Source organism: Balaenoptera musculus, chromosome 2 (genome assembly GCF_009873245.2).
Source record: "Balaenoptera musculus isolate JJ_BM4_2016_0621 chromosome 2, mBalMus1.pri.v3, whole genome shotgun sequence".
NCBI classification, from domain to species: domain Eukaryota; kingdom Metazoa; phylum Chordata; class Mammalia; order Artiodactyla; family Balaenopteridae; genus Balaenoptera; species Balaenoptera musculus.
In genome coordinates this window covers 3,191,481-3,215,779 of record NC_045786.1, presented here as the reverse complement: position 1 = coordinate 3,215,779, position 24,299 = coordinate 3,191,481, and the positions used below count along the sequence as shown (strand labels likewise).

Below are 24,299 nucleotides of genomic sequence, written 5' to 3'. Positions count from 1 at the left end.
ATATGTTACTTATTGCTTGTGTGTTACTTATTCCCGTGTATGGAAATTCTGCAGTTTGTTTATTTGTTCCCTGGTTGATAGATATTTGGGTTATCTCCAGTTTGGCTATTATGACTAAAACTGCTATGAACATTTTAATACAGTTTTTGAGTGGACATATGTTTTCATTTATCTTGGGTAAATACCAAGGAGTGGGCTTTCAAGGTTGTATATTAAGAATGTGTTTAACTTTGTAAGACACCAACAAACTATTTTCTAAAGTGGTTGTGCTGTTTTAAATTCCCACCAGCAATGTGTGAGAGTTCCAGTTGCTCTATAGCCTGCGCAGTATTTGGTATTACTGATAGTCTTAAATTCTGGCCATTCTCTTGGGTGTGTAGTGGTAGCACATTATGGCTTTACTTTGCCTCCCCTAATGCCTGATGATGTTGATCATCTTTCCATGTGCTCACTTCCCATTCGTATGTCTTCTTTGGTAAAGTATCTGTTCAAATCTTTTGTCCAATTAAAAAAAATTGGGCTGTCTTATTAATGTACATACATATATTTTAATAGTTTTGTTGAGATATAATTCACACGCCATAAAGCAGCCCCCTTAAAATGTACAATTTTATGGTTTTTGTATATTCACAGAGTTATGCAAATATCACCACAATCTAATTTGGAACTTCGACTGTCCCCAAAAGAAACCCATACCTGTCAGCAGTCAGTAGGCATTCTCTCCCCACCCCCAGCCCTAATCTACTTCCTGTCTCTTTAGATTTGCCTATTTTGGATATTTCATATGATGGAGTAACAGAATATTTTATCTTTTGTGACTAGCTTCTTTCACTTAGTGTAAGGTCTTCAAGGTCCATCCATGTTGTAGCATGCGTCAGTACTTCATTCCTTTTTACTATGAAATAATATTCCGTTGTATGGATATACCACATTTATCTATTCATTAGTTGATTGACATTAGGACTGTTTCCACTTTCTAGCTATTATAAGTAATGATGCTATGAACATTGTGTACAGGTTTTTGTGTAGACACATTTTCATTTCTCGGCTATATAGATATATGTGTGCAAATATTTTCTCCCTCTTGAAGAAGTCTGTGTCTTCCCTCTTGATTTTCTTGACAGTATCTTTTGGAGAGCAAAATTTTAAAGTGTTCATAAATTTCAATTCATCAATTCTTTTCCTCTATGACTCATTCATCCTTTTTGTATCTTATCTAGGAAATCTTTGCCTAATCGAAGGTCACAAAGAATTTATGTTTTCTTCCAAAAGACTTATAATTTTAGCTCTTATATTTAAGTATGCAATCCATTTTGAAACAATCTCTATGTATGGTGTGACGTAAGGATCGAGTTCATTTTCCTGCATATGAATATCTATCAGCAGTACATTTTAAAAGATGATCATTTAACCATTGGATTATCTTGGCACCTTTGGCAAAAATCAGTTGACTATGAATATGTGGATCTCGTCCTAACTCTTAATTCTGTATTCTTGATCTATATGTCCATTCTTATACAACCCTGTATTGTCCATTCACTACAACCCTGCATTGACTACTGTAGCTTTATAGTAACACTAGAAATCAGGTAGTCTAAGTCCTCCAACTTTATTCTTTTCCAAAATTCTTTTGCTTACTTGAAGTCTTTTGCATTTCCATATAAATGTTGAATAAGCCTGTCAGTTTCTACAAGTATGTGGCTGCAATTTTCACTGGAATTGTGTTGAATCAATAGATAAATTTGGGGAGGATAGGGACTTCCCTGGTGGCGCAGTGGTTAAGAATCTGCCTGCCAATGCAGGAGACACGAGTTTGATCCCTGGTCTGGGACGATCCCACATGCCGCGGAGCAGCTAAGCCCGTGAGCCACAACTGCTGAGCCCGTGTGCCATAACTACTGAAACCCACGTGCCTAGAGCCCGTGCTCTACAACAAGAGAAGCCACAACAATGAGAAGCCCATGCACTGCAGCGAAGAGTAGCCCCCACTCGTTGCAACTAGAGAAAGCCCACACACAGCAACGAAGACCCAACAGGCAAAAATAAATAAATAAAATAAATAAATTAAAAATTTTTTTTAAAAATATATAAATTTGGGGAGGATTGACACAGCAATGACATTGAATCTTCTGATCAATAAACATGGAATATCTTTTCATTTTCATTGCACCTTTAATTTCTTTCAGCTGTGTTTTGTATTTTTCAGTGCCTAGGTTTTGCCCGTATTTTGCTAAATTATCCCTAAATATTTCATACATTAAAAAATTAAATTTCCATTTTACCCCTACTGTAAGAATATGATAGATGTTTGCATAATGACCTTATATCCTGTAACCTTGCTCTCACCTTTTCTAGTTGCTTTTTTGTAAATTCCTTTTTTTCGACATAGACAACCAAGCTGTCTGCAAATAAAAAGTTTTACTTCTTTTTTTTCCCCGATCTGTATGCCTTTCATTTTTCTTGTCATGTTGCACCTGGTGGGACCTCCCGTACAATGCTTAATAAAAGGGTGAGAGCAGACATTATTGCCTTATTCATAATTTTAGGAGGAAAGCATTTAATTTTTCAAAATTATTATATTAACTATGGGGTTTTTTTGCAGGTGCCCTCTATCAGGTTGAGGAAACCCCCTTCTATTCCTAGATTGCCGAGAACTTGTATGACTTGGTGTAGAATTTAGTCAGATGCTTCTTGTACACCTGTTAAGATGATATATAGTTTTTCTTTTTGCTCTGTAAATATGATGTAAATATGTAAAAACTATGTAAATTTTTGGTTTACAAGGTGGTTTTTGAATGCAAAAACAACCTTGCAGTCCTGGGATAAATTCCACTTGGTTGTAATTTACTTTCCTTTTGATAAACTATTCAAAATGATTTCCTAATATCTTGTCAAGGATTTTTGCATCTACATCCAGGGAGCTATTAGTGTGTAGTTTTTGTTTCTTGTAATATCATTGTCTGGTTTTCCTATCAGGTTAATGCTGCTGCACAGACTAAGGCGGGAAGTGTTTTCCTCTTTTATTTTCTGGATGAGTTTGTGTAGAATTGGTACAATAACTTCTGTAAATTTTTGGAAGAATTCACCAGTGAAGCCATCTGGGCTTGGAGTCTTCTTTGTGGGAAGATTTTTGTGATTGGACTAATCAGGTTATCTATTTCTCCTTTAGTGAGTTTTGGTATTTTGGACGTGACATTGTCATCAAAGTTGTCAAATTCATTGGCATAAAGTTTGTAATACTTCCTTTTCATCCTTTTACCCTGTAGAATCTGCAAGAAGATCTTCTCTCTCGTTCTTGGTGATTTGTCTCCATTTTTTAATTCTCTGATCTATCTGGTTAGAGGTTTATCAATTGTATTAATTTTTTCAAAGAATCAGATTCTGATTTCATTGATTTACTCAATTGTTTTTGTTTTCTATGCCATTGACTTCTGCCTTTTATTATTGCCTCCTTTCTGCTTGGTTTGGGTTTAATTTTATTCTTTTTCTGATGTCTTAAGGTGGAAGCTTAGATGACTGCACCTTCTATTCTTTTCTAATAAAAGTGTTTGTTATAAATTTTCTTACATGCACTGCTTTTACTGCACACTGCAACTTCTGATGTTGCATTTTCATTTTTACTTAGTTCTTCATAATTCATAACGGTCATATTTTACTTAGAAATGTGTTGTCTAATTTCCAGTAGTTTTGCAGAGGGGGGTGGATTTTCCAGATGTATCTGTTACTGATTTCTAGTTTATTTTGTAGTCAGAGAAAAACCACTTTGTTTGCAATTCTTTTGAATTTGAGGGTTGTTTTATGGCCCATAAGATGGTTTCTCTTCATGAATGTCCCATGTGTTGTTGGGAAAAAATGTGTATTGTTGAGTGGAATGTATTTGTTCACTAGAACAGAGGAATTTATGCTTTTTTTTTAGGTTCAGAAGACAAAGACCATATTGTAGTTGTTCTAATTGATCCTAAGAGATCTGTTCTGAGTTTACATTTTCACGTTTTCAAGGCTAATTTTAAGTTTGCACACAGATTTGAAAAACCCTTGCCCTTGCTTTTCTTTTTCACCATGTTATAAACTGTATATTGGTCTTGCTGACATTTTCTACTCATGTTACTTAAGGCCAGGATTGAGTTTAAATGTAGATGGTGTAAGTGAGATGTGAGGCAGGCTAGTTAAGGGCATGGCTCTTAGAGTCGGGTGGACCCATGTTCCAATCTTTATTCTGCTACTTAGTATGTCTGTGTTCATGGGCACATGGTCTTTCAATCTTGCAAGGCTTTTGTGAAATCAGCTTTGACAACAGCAGTGAAGCACCTGTGCATGGTACAAGTCAGGGACAAATGACACTCTTGCTGTTACGGGACCTGGGGGAGTCATGGGAAGCAGCCACACGGTTTCACTGTCAGAACGTGTCTGATGAACCTGGAGGCCTTTGTTAGCCATTTATTTACCCACATGTGTCGAGCACTTGCCTTCTCTGAGCTGCTCCTCAGAGTGACTGTAGTATGCATGTCTCCTAAGAAGGGGTTATTTATTCTTATTTTCTAACCCTATACAATGAATTTGTTTATTGGGTAGCTCTTCTCAGTGATGGAAGAAATGAGGCACCATGCTGATAACGATCACCTAGGAACGTGAGGCCATGAGAAGGGGAGGGGGTCCCATCAATTCCTACCAGAGGCCTTGAATGCCTGTGTCATGTACCATTAGGTTAAACACCAGAAAGACGACACCTGGAAATAAGCTCGCAAATCAGAACAGAAAGGGAACGGGAAAGGTATAGTTTACTATTTGTCTGTTATGTCTGTCTAGTGTTTAGTAGGGCCTGAATAAAAAAATTATTAAATTGCTGAAATCACTGAACATATATAGAAGCAAAAGAGTAGCAAAGAAAAACACAGCTGAGCTCTGTTAATGTGCAAATTATATTCTCGTTCAACCAACGTGGCCGCATGTACTTGGGCCAGGCACTCTGCCGGGCGGGCACTGGGGCGGGTGACCCGGCGGCCGACACAGCCCGTCCCGGTGGGCGGGGTGCGAGCCACAGCATAAGGGCTGAGTTGATGAGGCAGGTACAGGGGCTGTGGGAGCCCAGAGGAAAGGCACCTAACCCAGGCTCCCCGAAGGCTGAGAGGCCACGGGATCAGGAGTGAGGGGCTAAGGGTTTCGGGAAGAGGAAGCAAGCTCCGGGGAGGCCGTTAGTTGTCACCTCTGACCTTCCCAGAAACACCCAGCCGCAGGAAAATCCATGATTTAGCGGGGAATGTCTACACCATTTAGTCTACCCAGACCCAGCCCAAGATAAACCAAGCGCAGGACGACGGTATAATACCCCCATGTATGTCACAGAGTTTTCCAAAGAAAATCTTGATAATGATTAAAAGAATGACAGCAAGTAAGTCAGTCAGGCTTGTTGATGCATTTTATTGTGAGATGGGGGAGTCTGGTAAAAAACTAGAAAATGACCATGGTGTAACAAGGAACTTAAAAATGAAGAGTCAGATTTGTAACTTACATACATGAATACAGGAACAAATTGGCACAAAATGTTAAACGTTGTTCCCAACACTGTTTATATACGGTTGCCCTAGCTTGGCTTATAAGGAAATGAGACTTCATGGTTAGACTAATCTCTTAATAAAACCGCAGAGCATCATGCTGTTAGTCACACAGTGAATTTCAGAATTTAAGAGTTTCATATTAAAAACTGGGTAAAGGTAAAATGACTTGATTGTAGTTGTAAAACTAATACATTCCCATTTAAATTCTGTTCTACAGTCCAAGGCAAGTATAAATGTTAACATAACACTGTTAAATCAAATCTCAATGCAAGAGAACCAATTGCATCTCTACTTTAAATCTTATCAACTTTCCAAATTTTCATACTAAAATATATTATTGTATTAATACAAACTACAGTATTATACACTACACTGTGTAATAAATAAAGAAATATAAAAATAAGACACATAAATATAAAAGTTTTCTAAAACTAAAAGTACATATGTCAGTTAAGAAGGGTATTAATACTGCCAGGTTTGAAGACATACAGTACAAAAATGTTGCACAGATCTATAAACTAAAAGAAATAAAATAATACTGATAGGTAAGAATCAGCTAATGTTGTTAATAAACTGGGTCCATAATAACTAACATTTGGAAACAATTATGAGCCGAATAACAATGGCAGGTCCATGTTTGAAATGCAAGTACATGGATAAAGCAGATTAGAAAATTTCCCTTTCATTTCTGTAGAGAAATTCTGAAAGTCAATTAACGCAAAATGAATACTGAGGAATTATTAAAGGGTGAAATGTCCCAGTGTTTGGCTTCTCTGACAGAGTCAGTGGTTTTAAGTTTTATTTTAGAATTTGATACAAGAAACAAATCAACAAATGCTAGTTATTGTAGGCCACGCATGAACGGAGGCTGGTCAGAGCCTTGAAAACACTGATAAATGGCACTTAGAGCACACAGGTCTTGCTTAAGGCCAAAGGAGATACAAAGCTTCATACCACATCCTTCATATTTGTTTACCACGTACTCAAACACAATTACGAACACTGATTCTGACGGCTCTGCTGTCCTCACCAGTATCAACACTGTTAGTCCCTGCAATCAGAACTCAACGGCAATCTTCTCAACTCCATTTAAACCACATGAGTAAGAAACTTCAGCTCTTCTATCGGCTGCTTTCTTAAGGCTAACGATACACTTTAAATGAGAATACGCTCTACTATGACATCTAAATATTAGAAGTTACTACCTTCTAGATTGAATTTAGAAATGGTAGTTAGCACGGTTTGGAACTGCATTATACTTCTCCGTGAAGGGAATTTTGTAGTGCAGAAGTTCTCACATTTTAAAAAACATAATAAAATACTGAAGCGGATTTAGCATATGTTTACCAATAAAAAATTATAAAATTTCTCCCAATTGTACAGCTTAAGAATAAACCAACATAAGAGTGATAATTAATACTGATAAAATGAAACAATGCCAGATGCTTATCTAAGTAATCAGTTTCCTTTAACCTGTTGCATCTTTGCTTTCTGAGTCATTAAGTTTTCTAATCTGCTTCATGTTACAAACTTGTTCCTAACTTTGAAAAATGCATGAAAAATTACTAGGTCTGAGGTTCAGGCACACCCGGATTTTTTTTTTGTGTGTGTTTTTTTTTTTTTTTTGGTATTTTGTATTTTTTTAAATTTTTACTTTACACAGTAGTGAACAGAAATCACAGTATACAGGTTACTGTGTTTCCGTGAAAAGCATGTATAATATAGAACAAACTTCATTACCAATTAGAATTTTCTTTCTTTCTAGAAAAACCATCAGGCTTCATTTGTTTTCTCTTCAGACACCTGCTCACTGCCCTGGCCGACTTTGTGTTCTAAGCTGCGGGCTGGGCTTCCAGCTCCCGCGCCCTCCCTCGCACCTTCGGAGTTCGCCCCCTCCCCCTCCTGCCCCTCCCCCTCGTGCCCCTCCCCCTCCTCCTCCATCTCCTCCTCCCCCTCCCCCTCCTCCTCCTCCCCCTCCCTTCCTCGCGGTTCTCCACTTTCCTTTTCCTCCTGCAGCTCCTCCGTCTCCCTCTCCTCCTCCTCCTCCTCCTCCTCCTTGTCACTGTCCTCGTCCTCCTCCCGCGTGGAGCTCTCCCTCTCGTCCGAGTCGCCCTGCGAGGGGGAGGCGCGGGCCCCCGCGTGGTGCGCGGGCGGGCCCCCCGGGCCCGAGGCCCCCGGCTCCGGCCCCTCGGCCTCCCTCTTGCAGTAGGAATAGCGGTGGTTCATGTGCTGGGAATAGGAGCCCGAGTGGGAGAAGCGCTTCCCGCACTTGTCGCACTGGTAGGGCTTCTCCCCGGAATGCAAGCGCGTGTGCTCGATCAGGTGATGCTTGTGTTTAAATGCCTTTTTGCAGATGCCGCACTCGTGAGGTCTTTTACCTGAAAGTAAGGGCACAGCTATGAAATAAGACGGCATTAAGCCGATAGGCTTCCGGGCACTTCAGGTTATGGAAACGGTTATAAATTTGTTTTTCCAAAACCGTCAGGTTCATGAGCATACGTACCTGTGTGTTCGTATTTATGTCTCAACAACGAGCTACTCTTCTGGAATATCTTATCACACAGATCACAAGCATACATTCCATTTTCTGTCTTTCGCATTTTCTTTTTGGGTGGCGTGGAATCAGAGTCATTCTGATCTTCTACATTTGATACTCCTTCTGAGCTAGTGTCTTGCCTTTCATCCTAAAGGAAAAAAAACAAGTAGGAAAATTTCATTTAAAATTACAAGATAAGCAAGAGACATAAATAAAAGCACAGATTAAAGAACTACTGTGATTTACACTTTCAACAGCTTGACCAAAGCAGGCTCCAAGGGGAGGGCCAGGTGACAGGTGGGGCTGACACAGACAAAAGGGAGGGGCGCTACAGCCACAACCGCAGCAAACCCAGGGCCAGCTGGCGCCGAGAAGGAAGGGCACCAAAAAGAAAACACAAAACGCGGTACTAACACGGTCCACCCAGTTCCATGTGAATCGTTAATTTATGAGAAACTGGCAGAAAGTTTTAACTTACGAGTTTGCTAAACAATCACAGATTTCTGACTGCATCACTTACCTTCACTTTTTCATTCTGGGTTTCACTAAGCAAAAATTAAGATTCTGTTTTTTAAAAGTGGTCTTTAAATTGTATCTTCCAGAACCTTAGAGTTTTGTGAACTAAACTCCATTGTCTCCCTATCACTTTTCTAAGGAGCAACATGGAAAAACAATGTAGGAGGGTCTACATTTTTAAACAAGAACACTTGCTAGACAATGAACCTTCAGAGTTTCAGGTTAGGGATAGGGTTGGGGAGGTAACTTGGGCCTCCTGTCGGTAGAATAATTCTTCAGGGAGCCTGTAGTGGGATGGGGCCCCTAAGATCCTGTGTCTTTTCTGAAGTCTTCCATTCTAAATTCACAAATTTTCTACACATTCAAAGGTTTTCAACATTTCTCACGGCTTTGTAAGGTGGGAGAGGCGCCGACATTTTTCTGGCATTTGCAAGCTGCTAATGGTGCTAAAGGGACTCTATTTTCAACGTTATTTGATCTAGTTGGATGATTAACTGAAATGTTTGTGGTTCCCTGTTTATTATTCAAAGGCGTGAAGAGTGTTTTATACACCCAAAATTTAGACTTAGTAAGAAATTTAGCCATGTGAAAACTTTTTCAAGAGTTACCACAATTACGGGAAGCCCATTGGTAGCAATAGTTAAGGAGAAAAAAGCAGCAAAACACACTTGAACAGGATACTGTAATTATTTTAGCTGCCCCTACTTATAGCAAATATTTGGAAAAAAGATTGAATCTAATGAATACTAGAGATAAATTTAATCAGAAATTGATGGAAAAAAATGGAGAGACATCAAGGTCAGTGACGCAGAAAAAAAAAGCCCAGACATTGAGACACACAACAGTCACACAAAATGGTTCTATCAAAACTGTCATGGATTTGGGGGGAGTTAAAGAGGAAAATGCAAACATAGATTCACAAGTATATTTCCTCATATATCATTATGATTGAACACTATTTAGTTTACAGCTTATAAAATCATTAGTAAATTCACTAGATGAATTCTTTATATACTTAATTTTTGTTTGTTTAATTAAAGTCTTTTTATAAACAGAGGTGTTAACACATAAAAAGTGATAGCTAAGTTTGCCTGGTGTGAAACGTCTGTGAACAAATTCTCATTTACTAATGATCATAATCAATGCAGAAACTTAACGAATTTTGGGAATCTAACTATAAAAACAGAAGTCTGATTAGTGAGCATTCCAGTTTTACTTTCCTCTTCTGTCTCTAGTTTCAGACTGTCAATATTTAGCTGAGACTCATCGACCCTTTTCTCAGCAGAATAACAAAACTGCCGTTGAAAAGTACTAAGGCACACATTCATCTATTTCCTTTCAAAAATGACAGCTTAACAAGCTGCTTGGCTCTCTCGTGACTGATTTTTATTAGAAAAATTCACTGAAATAAGTCAAACGAGCACTTGACCAATAGGTTGAGGGTGCGAGCATTCTTTACCTGATTTCCGTTGGGCTGGGTCACCTTCAGGGATGCTTCCTGGACCGCGGGGCTGACTGCGGTCGAGTACGTGTACGCGACCTGGGGGATCAGGATGGTCTGCTTGTTGGCCGCCAGCGCTCGCAAGCACGGAACGCTGTTCTGGTCAGCGATGGCCACAATCGTGGGTAACTGGGCAGTGACTGTAGGTATAGCAATATTTATGGGGTTGGCACTTGGTGGGATTACATTTACAACTGGTTCTGAGTCTGTGACACAACTGTCCTTTTGTGGCTCCTTTTTTGCACAAGACAAGTTCAAGGGTTCTTCCTGGACAGAATAAACACTGTTCTGGTAAACACTAGTGATAGTTGACCTTTCCAATAACTCTCCCTGTTGCTTTGGTAGTGAAAGGTCAAGAGGTTCGACTTGTGGCTCTTCCTGTGCCCCTTCTGCCGGGTACGAGTAACCCTGTGCGTTTCCGGAGGAGGAGAGGTTGAGGGGGGATGGGGATGAAGCGCCGCTTCTGGAACCATTGACGGCCGAGCCCACTGGTAAGACGGGGGAGCTAGTTATCTTCAGAGGGCTCTGGAGATTCCTTGTGCCGTCCTGGGAGTCATCTGCATTTGTAGGTTGAGGCTGATCATCGTTCTTTGCAGGGGTGTTGGCTTTGCCTGGCTCGGGAGGAGATGCCTCAGAAGACTGCACTGAAGTCTGCCCCGTCTGCATCTTTTCAAACCACTTTTTCACTACATCCGGCGGTAGGTTCACTGAGTCAGCAATTTTTGAGAGCTCTTCTGCACTTGGCTGTGCGTTCAAGGCATAATACGCTTTCAGAAGAGACAGGAGGTTCTTTAAAGGTGGCTGACTGGGAGACAGGCTGCCATCTCCGGACCCCGAGGGGGCAGAGGCCTCGGGCTTGGCAGCTTCTGGTGTGGGGGGCAGACGGGGCTGGGCGGGCTGCTGCAGGTCATAGTGCTTTAGCTCCGGAAGTGCGCTGATGTCCCCCGGACAGTCGTCACACAGGAGGCAAGTGCTGTCATTCCCCCCTCCTTCAAAGCTTTTGTCCTTCTCAGATTTAACAGTAAGATCTTCTGGTAACTTTTCACTTTTGCAACTGTTGGTGGGGACTGGATTTTCTTTTTTCAAATTCTGAGGAACAACTTGAAGTTGGCTAGGTTGTTCAAGACTGTAGTTAATGATGATTTTGGTTGTTCCATCTTGATCAACCAGAGGAAGACTGATGGCTGAAATAACAGAATGGCCACCTTGCTGGATGGATGAAGCGTTGATTGTTTCTTGTTCTTTGGATGCAAGATTGGCTTGATTATTCTCCAAAACTTGCCTGATTACATTACCATCTACTGCCACTTTAAGTACATTCTGAATATCACTTAAATTGATACTGATGGGGGACACCAAACCCACCGTTGGCAGGACGACGGCTTGCACCACACCCTGAGCAGCACTGGTTGCCTGCAAGGGGCCACCGCCACTGAAAACCCCATTCTGTAAAGGGGTTGAACAGCTGATTCCGGAAGCAACCACTATGGGCTTGAGCTCATAATCCACAGGCTCAGCTTTGATTTGGTTTACGGAAAGTTGTTCTTGGAAGGGCTTATTCTCTGTCTTCTGCCGTATCTGTGGTCGCGTGGGACTGCCTGGTGATGCCGAGAGAGATGGTGAGGGACACTGCGAGGTCTTGAGCCCTGTCCGTGGTCGCCCGTTCACAGGCACCAGGCCGATACATTTCTTACTGCTTATGTGTGAGCTATAGGAGCCGGAATGGGAGAAACGCTTCTTGCAGTTTGGGCACTCATATGGCTTCTCTCCTAAACAACAAGAAAAATTACATTCATAAATTTTTATGTATCCACGTTTTCCCTGAAACAAGCAGTATCAATTTAAAAAGGGGTTACCATGTATGTTTGTAATATAATTTTATTTAGAATCATCACTTTACGTTCAAAACCTACGTAAATGTCATAAACACCAGTAAAACGTTAGTCTGAACGGCGTGCTAACCAATAAAAGAATCTTCTCAGCATATGTGTACAGTATTTCTGCAAACTTTTAAAAGTTCAAATCATTCTCAAATACCAAAAAATTATATCCTACTCTTGCAAGTAATTTTTTTCTTATCCTGTTTCACCAATTTATGTAATTTTCTATACTTTATTCTACTTAACCATCTGTAGGAGAAATTAATATTAGAGGAAAGAAAAGTAAATCTCCCATAAGGCTTAACATGTATGAACATCTCGCCTTAACTGTATGAGTCATGAATATCTATCCTTCCCATATCCACAGGTTTCCTTGAAAAGATCTTTTTCAATGGGAAGAAAACTTTAAATACAAGGTATTGTTATAAACCTTGGCTTATTAAACTGGGATGTATGTACTTCTGGATATATCAGGCAATGTTTTACTGGGTATGAAAAGCATCTTAGAGCATCAATATCTTTCAATTTTAGCGACAGTGGTTATGATAATTTAAAACATTTAAATATTAAGACACAGATTAGACTGTGTTGCACAAATGCAACGTTTCTGTGAAATGTTAGGAAAAAAACAGGCTTCCCGCTTACAGAGGCCTCCTTTAAGTTGCTTCCCTAGACCTTCCAGGGTACAAGGCATTTATTCTTCTTGGCCACTAGGGATACTTTGACAGAAAATTTTGAGAAGCACTGAGCTACATGAAATATTTACATACAACCTATTTCTGTTTTACTTTTGCTTTAACTTCTAGTTCATCATTTATAATTTAAAGGTTACTGATGCCCATTTTCAGGGAGGGAGCGAACTCCAGGTGTTGTGGGCCGTTTACCTGCACCTGTTACAGTGCTCAGCGGCTCACAGAGATGCCCTTTAAACCTTCTTTAGATGAATGAACAGCTAATTATGAAAATTATGAAATGTGACGATGCTGATTATCTACTCAGTAGCAAAATTAAAGCTCTTTATCTCCCCCCCTCCCCTTTTTTGATGTTTATAGCCACTTTATTCTTTTTTTTTAAATTGATGTGTAGTTGATTTGCAATGTTGTGTTAGTTTCTGGTATATTCAGCTTTATTCTTTTTTTTTTTTTTTGAATTTTTGAATTTTATTTATTTTTTATATAGCAGGTTCTTATTATCTCTCTTATATATATTAGTGTATACATGTCAATCCCAATCTCCCAGTTCATCCCACCACTGCCACCCCCCCAACACATTCCCCCTTTCTTTTTAATAATTAAAGGGAAAGTAGCAAGAAAGTCAATGTAAGCTCTGCTAGTAATGTAACTTCAATGTTGCAAACTTTAAGACAAGTGCACTATATCTTCACAGAAATTTTTACCTAAGAAATCAGAACTGGAAGGAATCTAGTAAGCCCTCTCTACAGCCTCCTTCTCAATGACGAGTTCAGTTTGTATCATCCTTGGCACTCGCTCATCTCTGCGTACCCTCCTTTATTAAAAGGAGTCTGCTGCCGCGGGACAGCTCTGTGGAAGACAGTCTAGTCTGGCTCTGCTGAGGACCATGGATCTGGGTTCAGATTCCGGCTCTGTCACAGGCTATTTCCTTAACCTTTTTAAGCCTCAGTGTTTTGGTGCATAAATAAATGTAGATACATCCTCACTGGATTGTTGTAGCAGTTATATGAGATTATATAGCAAAACTCAGTGTGCTCTCAAGAAGTGTTAGTGATTCCTTACAAAAGCAATGAGACAGAGGCTCAGTACTAAGCCAAAGGCAGCTTGTCAGAATGCCTACTTCCCTGTACTAGTTTGCTTCTGATGCCACACATAATTGGTTTATTAACTGTTCTTCCACGAGCCAGACTTCCAAATTGATGAAGAGCTGCCACGTGTATTCTTCCATTTCCCTTGTGTAGGCTGAACATATCCAGGTCTTTCACGCATTCCTCATGGGACATGGTTTTTAGAACCCTTACTTGCTTGTTAACTCACCTCTGGAAATTCTCCAGTTTAATCAATATCTTTCCAATGGGATGCCTGAAATATGATTCAGTACTCAAAATGCATCAGATAAAAATTTCCAGTGGGGGTAAAATAAGGGATATGTCCTAGTGAGCCACGCATGTTCTCCTGCTCACTAGGAGAATAAGCATATGTAACACGGATTATTTCTATCTTTACAAACAGGGAGGTGGAAGAGCACAGTGGGTGCGGCAGTGGCTTTGGAGACAGGATGCCTGGGTCAGGGCCCCGGCTCTGCCATGTCCCAGCTGAGTGACTGTGGACAAGCTAAGCTTGCTGAACCTCCATTTTCTCATCAGTAAAAAAGAGAGGAAATAGTAGCATCTACCTCACAGGGTTATTGTGAGAACTGTATGACTTAATGCATACAAATAACTAGAATGTGGCTGTACATAGTTAAGTGTTCGGTAAGTGCTACTTATCATTATGCTTATTGGGAATCACCCTGATACTTTACCACTCCTGCAAAGAAGGTCTGCAGAACAATTATTCTAGAGCCAAAGTCACTATGTTTGTTAGAAAAACCCTTGTTTCTAACTCTAACTTCATAGCTTTATGGATGATAGCTAAAGTACATCACCTCCCTTACCAGTCGATCTAGGTCAGTGTTTGTAACGACTAAACCCTGGAGGTTATATCAGGAGGGTGTGCTGCTCAAAGTTAGGTGTACTATGAACACTGACTTTTTTTTTTTAATGGCTGAGGTGGGTGTTTGGTTGCACCTGATGTAAAAGTTTTCCAGGCTAAAATGACTATAAGGCCGTGGAACAAACCCAGGTTACTTGCTGGGGAGGATCCCAGCCCAGGTGAAGGGGCTCTTTTGCACCCCCTGTGTGTGCAGGTGTGGTGGCCTTCTCTTCACAGCTCAGTTCCCACCACGTGCGAAATTCACATGACGGGTGACACACGTCTCTGCATAGGGTTCATTTCATGGGTATCAGAAGAGACCAACTATCCGGGCAATTTTAGGGCATATAATTGAGGACCCTGACCCTCAATGCCTTTTAAAAACTCACCTGAGAAAAAAAATTACACAGGTTTCCTGAAGGATATGCAGTTCATTCATTATTAGATACTCTAAACAGTGCTTTCAAAACTATCTGTGGTGAAGGGTCATTTGTTTTTTCATTAAAAAAATTTTCCAATCTCCTATGGATGAATACTGTATAAAATATAATGAAATTGTCACAGCACTGTCTTGGTATACTAGTTTCTCAATCTATCTGGGATGACACTGAGTAGCCCTGCTTGAACTCTCCCCTTGGAATAAACCATCAGGGAGCCGTAGACTGGGACGGCATCCGTCGGCCACCCTGGGACAATGCTTTTGCTGAATTGCACTTTGGTGAACTCTCATTGGCCTCCATTGAAGAATCTTATTTTAGAGACAAAACACTGTCAAATTCTCTGCTGTATTATTTTAAGGATATTTCTCAGGATGATATAAATATTTTGTTCTTTATTTTTTAACTTAATTTTTTAACATCTTTATTGGAGTATAATTGCTTTGCAATGGTGTGTCAGTTTCTGCTGTATAGCAAAGTGAATCAGCTATATGTATACATATATTCCCATATCCCCTCCCTCTTCCCACCCCTCTAGGTGGTCACAAAGCACCGAGCTGATCTCCCTGTGCTATGCGGCTGCTTCCCACTAGCTATCTGTTTTACATTTGGTAGTGTATATATGTCCATGCCACTCTCTCACTTCCTCCCAGCTTACCCTTCCCCCTCCCCGTGTCCTCAAGTCCATTCTCGACTGCGTCTTTATTCCTGTCCTGCCCCTAGGTTCTTCAGAACCTTTTTTTTTTTATGTGTTAGCATAGGGTATTTTTCTCTTTCTGACTTACTTCACTCTGTATGACAGACTCTAAGTCCATCCACCTCACTACAAATAACTCAATTTCGTTTCTTTTTATGGCTGAGTAATATTCCATTGTATAAATGTGCCACATCTTCTTCATCCATTCATCTGTTGATGGATGCTTAGGTTGCTTCCGTGTCCTGGCTGTTGTAAATAGTGCTGCAATGAACATTGTGGTACATGACTCTTTTTGAATTATGGTTTTCTCAGGGTATATGCCCAGTAGCGGGATTGCTGGGTTGTATGGTAGTTCTATTTTTAGTTTTTTAAGGAACCTCCATACTGTTCTCCATCGCGGCTGCATCGATTTACATTCCCACCAATAGTGCAAGAGGGTTCCCTCTTCTCCACACCCTCTCTAGCGTTTATTGTTTGTATCTAGTGTTTATTGTTTGTAGATTTTTTTTAACATCTTTATTGGAGTATAATTGCTTTACAATGGTGTTAGTTTCTGCTTTATAACAAAGTGAATCAGTTATACACATACATCTGTTCCCGTATCTCTTCCCTCTTGCGTCTCCCTCCCTCCCACCCTCTAGGTGGTCACAAACCACCGAGCTGATCTCGCTGTGCTATGCGGCTGCTTCCCACTAGCTATCTATTTTACGTTTGGTAGTGTATATATGTCCATGCCACTCTCTCACTTTGTCACAGCTTACCCTCCCCCCTCCCCCTATCCTCAAGTCCATTCTCTAGTAGGTCTGTGTCTTTATTCCCATCTTACCCCTAGGTTCTTCATGACTTTTTTTTTTCTTAGATTCCATATATATGTGTTAGCATACGGTATTTGTTTTTCTCTTTCTGACTTACTTCACTCTGTATGACAGACTCTAGGTCCATCCACCTCACTACAAATAACTCAATTTCGTTTCTTTTTATGGCTGAGTAATATTCCATTGTATATATGTGCCACATCTTCTTTATCCATTCATCTGTTGATGTATACTTAGGTTGCTTCCATGTCCTGGCTCTTGTAAATAGTGCTGCAGTGAACATTGTGGTACATGACTCTTTTTGAATTATGGTTTTCTCAGGGTATATACCCAGTAGTGGGATTGCTGGGTCGTATGGTAGTTCTATTTTTAGTTTTTTAAGGAACCTCCATACTGTTCTCCATCGCGGCTGCATCGATTTACATTCCCACCAACAGTGCAAGAGGATTCCCTCTTCTCCACACCCTCTCTAGCGTTTATTGTTTGTAGATTTTTTGATGATGGCCATTCTGACTGGTGTGAGGTGATACCTCATTGTAGTTTTGATTTGCATTTCTCTAAATGATTAGTGATGTTGAGCATCCTTTCATGTGTGTGTAGGCAATCTGTGTATCTTCTTTGGAGAAATGTCTATTTAGGTCTTCTGCCCATTTTTGGATTGGATTGTTTGTTTTTTTGATATTGAGCTGCATGAGCTGCTTGTATATTTTGGAGATTAATCCTCTGTCAGTTGCTTTGTTTGCAAATATTTTCTCCCATTCTGAGGGTTGTCTTTTCATCTTGTTTATAGTTTGCTTTGCTGTGCAAAAGCCTTTAAGTTTCATTAGATCTCACTTGTTTATTTTTGTTTTTATTTCCATTTCTCTAAGAGGTGGGTCAAAAAGGATTTTGCTGTGATTTATGTCATAGAGTGTTCTGCCTATGTTTTCCTCTAAGAGTTTTATGTGTCTGGCCTTACATTTAGGTCTTTAATCCATTTTGAGTTTATTTTTGTGTATGGTGTTAGGAAGTTTTCTAATTTCATTCTTTTACCTGTAGCTGTCCAGTTTTCCCAGCACCACTTATTGAAGAGGCTCAATTCTCCATTGTATATTCTTGCCTCCTTTATCAAAGATAAGGTGACCATATGTGCGTGGGTTTATCTCTGGGCTTTCTATCCTGTTCCATTGATCTATATTTCTGTTTTTGTGCCAGTACCATACTGTCTTGATTACTGTAGCTTTGTAGTATAGTCTGAATTCTGGGAGCCTGATTCCTCCAGCTCTGTTTTTCTTTCTCAAGATTGCTTTGGCTATTTGGGGTCTTTTGTGTTTCCATACAAATTGTGCAATTTTTTTTGTTCTAGTGCTGTGAAAAATGCCATTGGTAGTTTGACAGGGATTGCATTGAACCTATAGATTGCTTTGGGTACTATAGTCATTTTCACTATGTTGATTCTTCCAATCAAAGAACATAGTATATCTCTCCATCTGTTTCTATCATCTTTAATTTCTTTCATCAATGTCTTATAATTTTCTGCATACAGGTCTTTTGTCTCCTTAGGTAGGTTTATTCCTAGGTATTTTATTCTTTTTGTTGCAGTGGTAAATAGGAGTGTTTCCTTAATTTCTCTTTCAGATTTTTCATCATTAGTGTGTATATAGGAATGCAAGAGATTTCTGTGCATTAATTTTGTATCCTGCTACTTAACCAAATTCATTGATTAGCTCTAGTAGTCTTCTGGTAGCATCTTTAGGATTCTCTAGTACAGTATCATGTCATCTGCAAACAGTGACAGTTTTACTTCTTCTTTTCTGATTCGGATTCCTTTTATTTCTTTTTCTTCTCTGACTGCTGTGGCTAAAACTTCCAAAACTATGTTGAATAATAGTGGTGAGAGTGGGCAACCTTGTCTTGTTCCTGATCTTAGTGGAAATGGTTTCAGTTTTTCACCATTGAGAATGATGTTGGCTGTGGGTTTGTCATATATGGCCTTTATTATGCTGAGGTAAGTTCCCTTTATGCCTACTTTCTGGAGAGTTTTTATCATAAATGGGTGTTGACTTTTGTCTAAAGCTTTTTCTGCATCTATTGAGATTATCATATGGTTTTTATCCTTCAGTTTGTTAACATGGTGTATCACATTGATTGATTTGCATATATTGAAGAATCCTTGCATTACTGGGATAAATCCCACTTGATCATGGTGTATGATCCTTTTAATGTGCTGTTGGATTCTGTTTGCTAGTATTTCGTTGAGGATTTTTACATCTATGTTCATCAGTGATATTGGCCTGTAGTTTTCTTTCTTTGTGACGTCTTTGTCTCGTTTTGGCATCAGGGTGATGGTGGCCTCGTAGAATGAGTTTGGGAGTGTTCCTCCCTCTGCTATATTTTGGAAGAGCTGAAGAAGATAGGTGTTAGCTCTTCTCTAGATGTTTGGTAGAATTCGCCTGTGAAGCCATCTGGTCCTGGGCTTTTGTTTGTTGGAAGATTTTTAATCACAGTCTCAATTTCAGTGCTTGTGATTAGTCTGTTTATGTTTTCTATTTCTTCCTGGTTCAGTCTCGGAAGGTTGTACTTTTCTAAGAATTTGTCCATTTCTTCCAGGTTGTCCATTTTATTGTCATATAGTTGCTTGTAGTAATCTCTCATGATCCTTTGTATTTCAGCAGTGTCAGTTGTTACTTCTTTTTGTTTCCTAATTCTATTGATTTTTCTCCCTTTTTTTCTTGATGAGTCTAGCTAATGGTGTATCAATTTTGTGTATCTTCTCAAAGAACCAGCTTTTAGTTTTATTGATCTTTGCTATTGTTTCCTTCATCTCTTTTTCATTTATTTCTGATCTTTATGATTTCTTTCCTTCTGCTAACTTGGGGCTTTTTTGGTTCTTCTTTCTCTAATTGCTTTAAGTGTAAGGTTAGGTTGTTTATTTGAGATGTTTCTTGTTTCTTAAGGTAGGATTGTGTTGCCATGAACTTCCCTCTTAGAACTGCTTTTGCTGTATCCCACAGGTTTTGGGTTGTTGTGTTTTCACTGTCATTTGTTTCTAGGAATTTTTTGATTTCCTCTTTGATTTCTTCAGTGATCTCTTGGTTATTTAGTAGCATATTGTTTAGCCTCCATGTGTTTGTATTTTTTACAGTTTTTTTTTTCCTGTAATTGACATCTAGTCTCATAGTGTTGTGGTCAGAAAAGATACTTGATACAGTTTCAATTTTCTTAAACTTACCAAGGCTTGATTTGTGACCCAAGATATGATCTATCCTGGAGAATGTTCCAGGAGCACTTCAGAAGAAAGTATATTCTGTTGTTTTTGGATGGAATGTCCTATAAATATCAATTAAGTCCTTCATTTTGGTTGATCTGTCCATTGGTGAAAGTGGGGTGTTAAAGTCCCCTACTATTATTGTGTTACTGTCAATTTCCTCTTTTATGGCTGTTAGCATTTGCCTTATGTATTGAGGTGCTCCTAAGTTGGGTGCATAAATATTTACAATTGTTATATCTTCTTCTTGGATTGATCCCTTGATCATTATGTAGTGTCCTTCTTTGTCTCTTGTAATAGTCTTTATTTTAAAGTCTATTTTGTCTGATAGGAGAATTGCTACTCCAGCTTTCTTTTATTTCCATTTGCATGGAATATCTTTTTCCATCCCCTCATTTTCAGTCTGTATGTGTCCCTAGGTCTGAAGTGCATCTCTTGTAGACAGCATATGTTTCTGTATCCATTCAGCCAGCCTATGTCTTTTGGTTGGAGCATTTAATACATTTACATTTAAGGTAATTATGGATATGTTATGTTCTAATTACCATTTTCTTAATTGTTTTGGGTTTGTTAATGTAGGTCTTTTCTTTCTCTTGTGTTTCCTGCCTAGAGAAGTTCCTTCAGCATTTGTTGTAAAGCTGGTTTGGTGGTGCTGAATTGTTAGCTTTTGCTTGTCTGTAAAGGTTTTCATTTCTCCATCGAATCTGAATGAGATCCTTGCTGGGTAGAGTAATCTTGTTTGTAGGTTTTTCCCTTTCATCACTGTAAATATGTCCTGCCACTCCCTTCTGGCCTGCAGAGTTTCTGCTGAAAGATCAGCTGTTAAGCTTATGGGGATTCCCTTGTATATTATTTGGTGCTTTTCCCTTGCTGCTTTTAATTCTTTGTATTTAATTTTTGATAGTTTAATATGTGTCTTGGTGTGTTTCTCCTTGGATTTATCCTGTATGGGACTCTGTGCTTCCTGGAGTTGATTATTTCCTTTCTCATATTAGGGAAGTTTTCAACTATAATCCCTTCAAGTATTTTCTCAGTCCCTTTCTTTTTCTCCTCTTCTTCTGGGACCCCTATAATTCGAATGTTGGTGTGTTTAATGTTGTCCCAGAGGTCTCTGAGACTGTTCTCAATTCACTTCATTCTTTTTTCTTTATTCTGCTCTGTGGTAGTTATTTCCACTGTTTTATCTTCAGGGTCACTCATCCGTTCTTCTGCCTCAGTTATTCTGCTATTGATTCCTTCTAGAGGATTTTTAATTTCATTTATTGTGGTGTTCATCATTGTCTGTTTGCTCTTTAGTTCTTCTAGGTCCTTGTTAAATGTTTCTTGTATTTCCTCCATTCTATTTCCAAGATTTTGGATCATCTTTACTATCATCACTCTGAATTCTTTTTCAGACTGCCTATTTCCTCTTCATTTGTTCGGTCTGGTGGGTTTTTACCTTGCTTCTTCATCTACTGCATATTTCTCTGTCTTCTCATTGCCTAAGTTACTGCATTTGGGGTCTCCTTTTCACAGGCTGCAGGTTCTGTTTTTGGTGTCTGCCCCCAGTGGGTAAGATTGGTTCACTTTGTGTAGGCTTCCTGGTGGAGGGGACTGGTGCCTGTGTTCTGGTGGATGAGGCTGGATCTTGTCTTTCTGGTGGGCAGGACCATGTCCAGTGGTGTGTTTTGGGGTGTCTGTGAACTAGTCTGAGTTTAGGCAGCCTCTCTGCTAGTGGGTGGGGTTGTGTCCCTGTCTTGCTAGTTGTTTGGCATAGGGTGTCCAGCACTCGAGCTTGCTGGCCATTGAGTGGAGCTGGGTCTTAGCGGTGGGACAGAGATCTCTGGGAGAGCTCTCGCCAATTGATATTAACATGGGGCTGGGACGTGTCCGGTGGTCCAGTGTCCTGCACTCGGCTCTCCCACCTCAGAGACTCAGGCCTGACACCCGGCTGGAGCACCAAGACCCTGTCAGCCACACGGCCAGGTACGTGGGGAGAGTCTTGCCTATTGGGAAGTCTGTGGTCTTCTGCCAGCGTTCAGTAGGTGTTTCGTAGGAGTTGTTCCACATGTAGATTTCTGATGTATTTGTGGGGAGGAAGGTGATCTCCACGTCTTACTCCTCTGCCATCTTGAAGGTCCTCCCTGTTCTTTATTCTTAATGATGCTTCAAGGAATAACTTTCTCTATGGACTTAGTATCAGGAAGGGTTTGTGCTTTTTCCAGCAACTGATTCTTTTTACTTACAGTCACTCTGGGTCTTGGTTACTAATTGTCGTTTTCTTACTTCCTAAACCTTAGGTCTAATTTGTGGTCTAATTTGTGGTCACTTCTAGCATGTGCAAAGGATTTTATATATTCCTTTTTTTCTCATGTTTACTTCATGCCTGTCTTACTTTCTTATTTTTCTTAAATGTTTTTAAAATTTTTGCTGTGTTAAAGGTGTACAAGCCTCATAGTAAATAATTTTAAGAATAAGAGACATAAATACATAATGAATGGAGAGCAGAGCACAGTGGGAGTTTTGTGTTCTATGATGTGGCCTAAATTTGCCTTATCTTTTAAAGCAGCAGCATACTGTTAGCTTAACAAAGCTCTTCACCATCGAAACTCCTAAAGTTTTTCTGTAGGTACTACAGATACTAGCTCCCTACTTGATTGAGGTTGATTTCTGAATATCAATGTAGGATTCTGTGATTATTAACTTCTTGTTTCTAGACTTTTAATGTTTGGTGTGATCTGTGCATCTCAACTGTGACTGCAATAGGACCATATGACATTCATTTTGTATGTGAATCTTTCTTACTTTAAGCTTTATTACCCCAATTTTAATATTTAAAAAACTCCCTTGAATTAGCTATATCTCTATCAACAACTTCAAATCATTTCTGATAAGACAGGAGATTATTAAAAATATATTATTGACGTAACACCTATTTTTCTTAAACTGTTTCAAAATAAGTTTGCAGAGGAAGGGACGCTTCTGAACTCATTCTACAAGGCCAGCATCAGCCTGATACCAAAACCAGACAAGGACACTTTATAAAAATTTACAAACAAACTCATAGAAAAAGAGATCAGACCTGTGATTACCAGAGGCGGGGGTGGGGAGGGGGAATTGGATGAAGGTGGTCAAAAGGTACAAACTTCCAGTTATAAGATAAATAAGTACTAGGAATGCAATGTATAACATGGTAAGTATAATTAACACTGCTGCATGTTATATATGAAAGTTGAGAGTAAATCCTAAGAGATCTCATCACAAGGAAAATATTTTTTTCTATAATTTTGCGTCTGTATGAGATGGATGTTCACTAAACTTACTGTGATGATAATCATTTCATGATGTAAGTCAGATCACGCTGTACACCTTAAACTTATACAGTGCTATATGTCATTAAATCTCAATAAAGCCGGAAGAATAAAGGACAGTGGTATAAGAGGAAAAAAGATCCATTTAATATATGTTAATTAATATTAATATATATGTATAAAATTGATGAAAACTGTTCCATGGCACAGGAGCTGAGAAACAGGATCCTGTTGCAGGCTCTAAAAGACAATCTTTACTTTCCAGACACATTAATGTGTAAAAATTTAAAAATGTATTTGTATGAATCTTGGTTTGAGCATTTTTAAGTGGTAACTTTAACATTATTTAGCCCCCAACAACCAATTCAGCACAACTTCTAGAAATGCAGTTCCAAACTAAAATACAGATATCACCACCCAGCCCTCACAAAGCCACCCAACTGTACTCTTTTTGCAGGATATTTGTAAAATCTTCACAAAATAAGCATGTGCAGACACATAATTTCCCACTCATTAGCTAACAGCTGTTTTTCATTAAAATTATTTAAGTCTTAAGTAACATATCAGAATTAATCAGGAGACGAACAGAGTTCAGCATGCAAATGTGGGATACTTTCTAGGTTTTGATAGGTTTTGTGGAAACAAGTTTCTAAAACAGACATAACATTTTTACCATATAGTAATGTTCATTTTGTACGTAAAGCTGCAGACAATGAATAGTGTAGAAGAGAAGGGTGAGATGAGGGCAGAGCACATTCTCCTCTAAGTCCCCCTTCATGCCTCAGTCCGCGCCCCACTGTGCTGCCCTCTCCTGCTGACTCCCCAGCACCCATGCCACTTCCTGCCTCGAGTTCCATTTCTACTTCTCCCATGTAAAGAAGAGTGTCTTCATCTCCTCCTTTCCTTGTGCACACGGTACCCCTATACCCTTTATCATTCCCTTGTTAAGAGGAGGCGATGAAATTAACATTCACCAGAAAGCTGAAGTGTTTTCAGGTTGTATGTCTGGTTAACGCATGCTATATTCTGATGAGGAAATTTGGAGTATGTCCTATTGACTTGCTATACTTCAAAGATTAAGATTCCAGTAAAATACCATTTACAAGCAGAAGATTTCTCCAGATTAGTCTTTATCCTAAAAGAAAAGCAGCGTTTCTAA

General features: G+C 39.4%; 1 protein-coding gene across 4 annotated transcripts in view; it reads right to left on the bottom strand.

Annotated features, from left to right (window-relative positions):
• Positions 1-5,398: 5,398 nt before the first annotated feature.
• Positions 5,399-24,299, bottom strand: part of ZEB1 (zinc finger E-box binding homeobox 1) — a 195,530-nt gene continuing 176,629 nt past the window's right edge. For all 4 annotated transcript variants that reach the window (XM_036841614.1, XM_036841616.1, XM_036841615.1 and 1 more), the window contains 3 exons: positions 10,067-11,877; positions 8,059-8,239; positions 5,399-7,933 (listed from right to left, as the gene is read on the bottom strand). In XM_036841614.1, the coding sequence (XP_036697509.1) occupies positions 7,329-7,933; positions 8,059-8,239; positions 10,067-11,877 (2,597 nt within the window). In that variant the 3' untranslated portion in view covers positions 5,399-7,328. The remainder of the gene's footprint in view (positions 7,934-8,058; positions 8,240-10,066; positions 11,878-24,299) is intronic.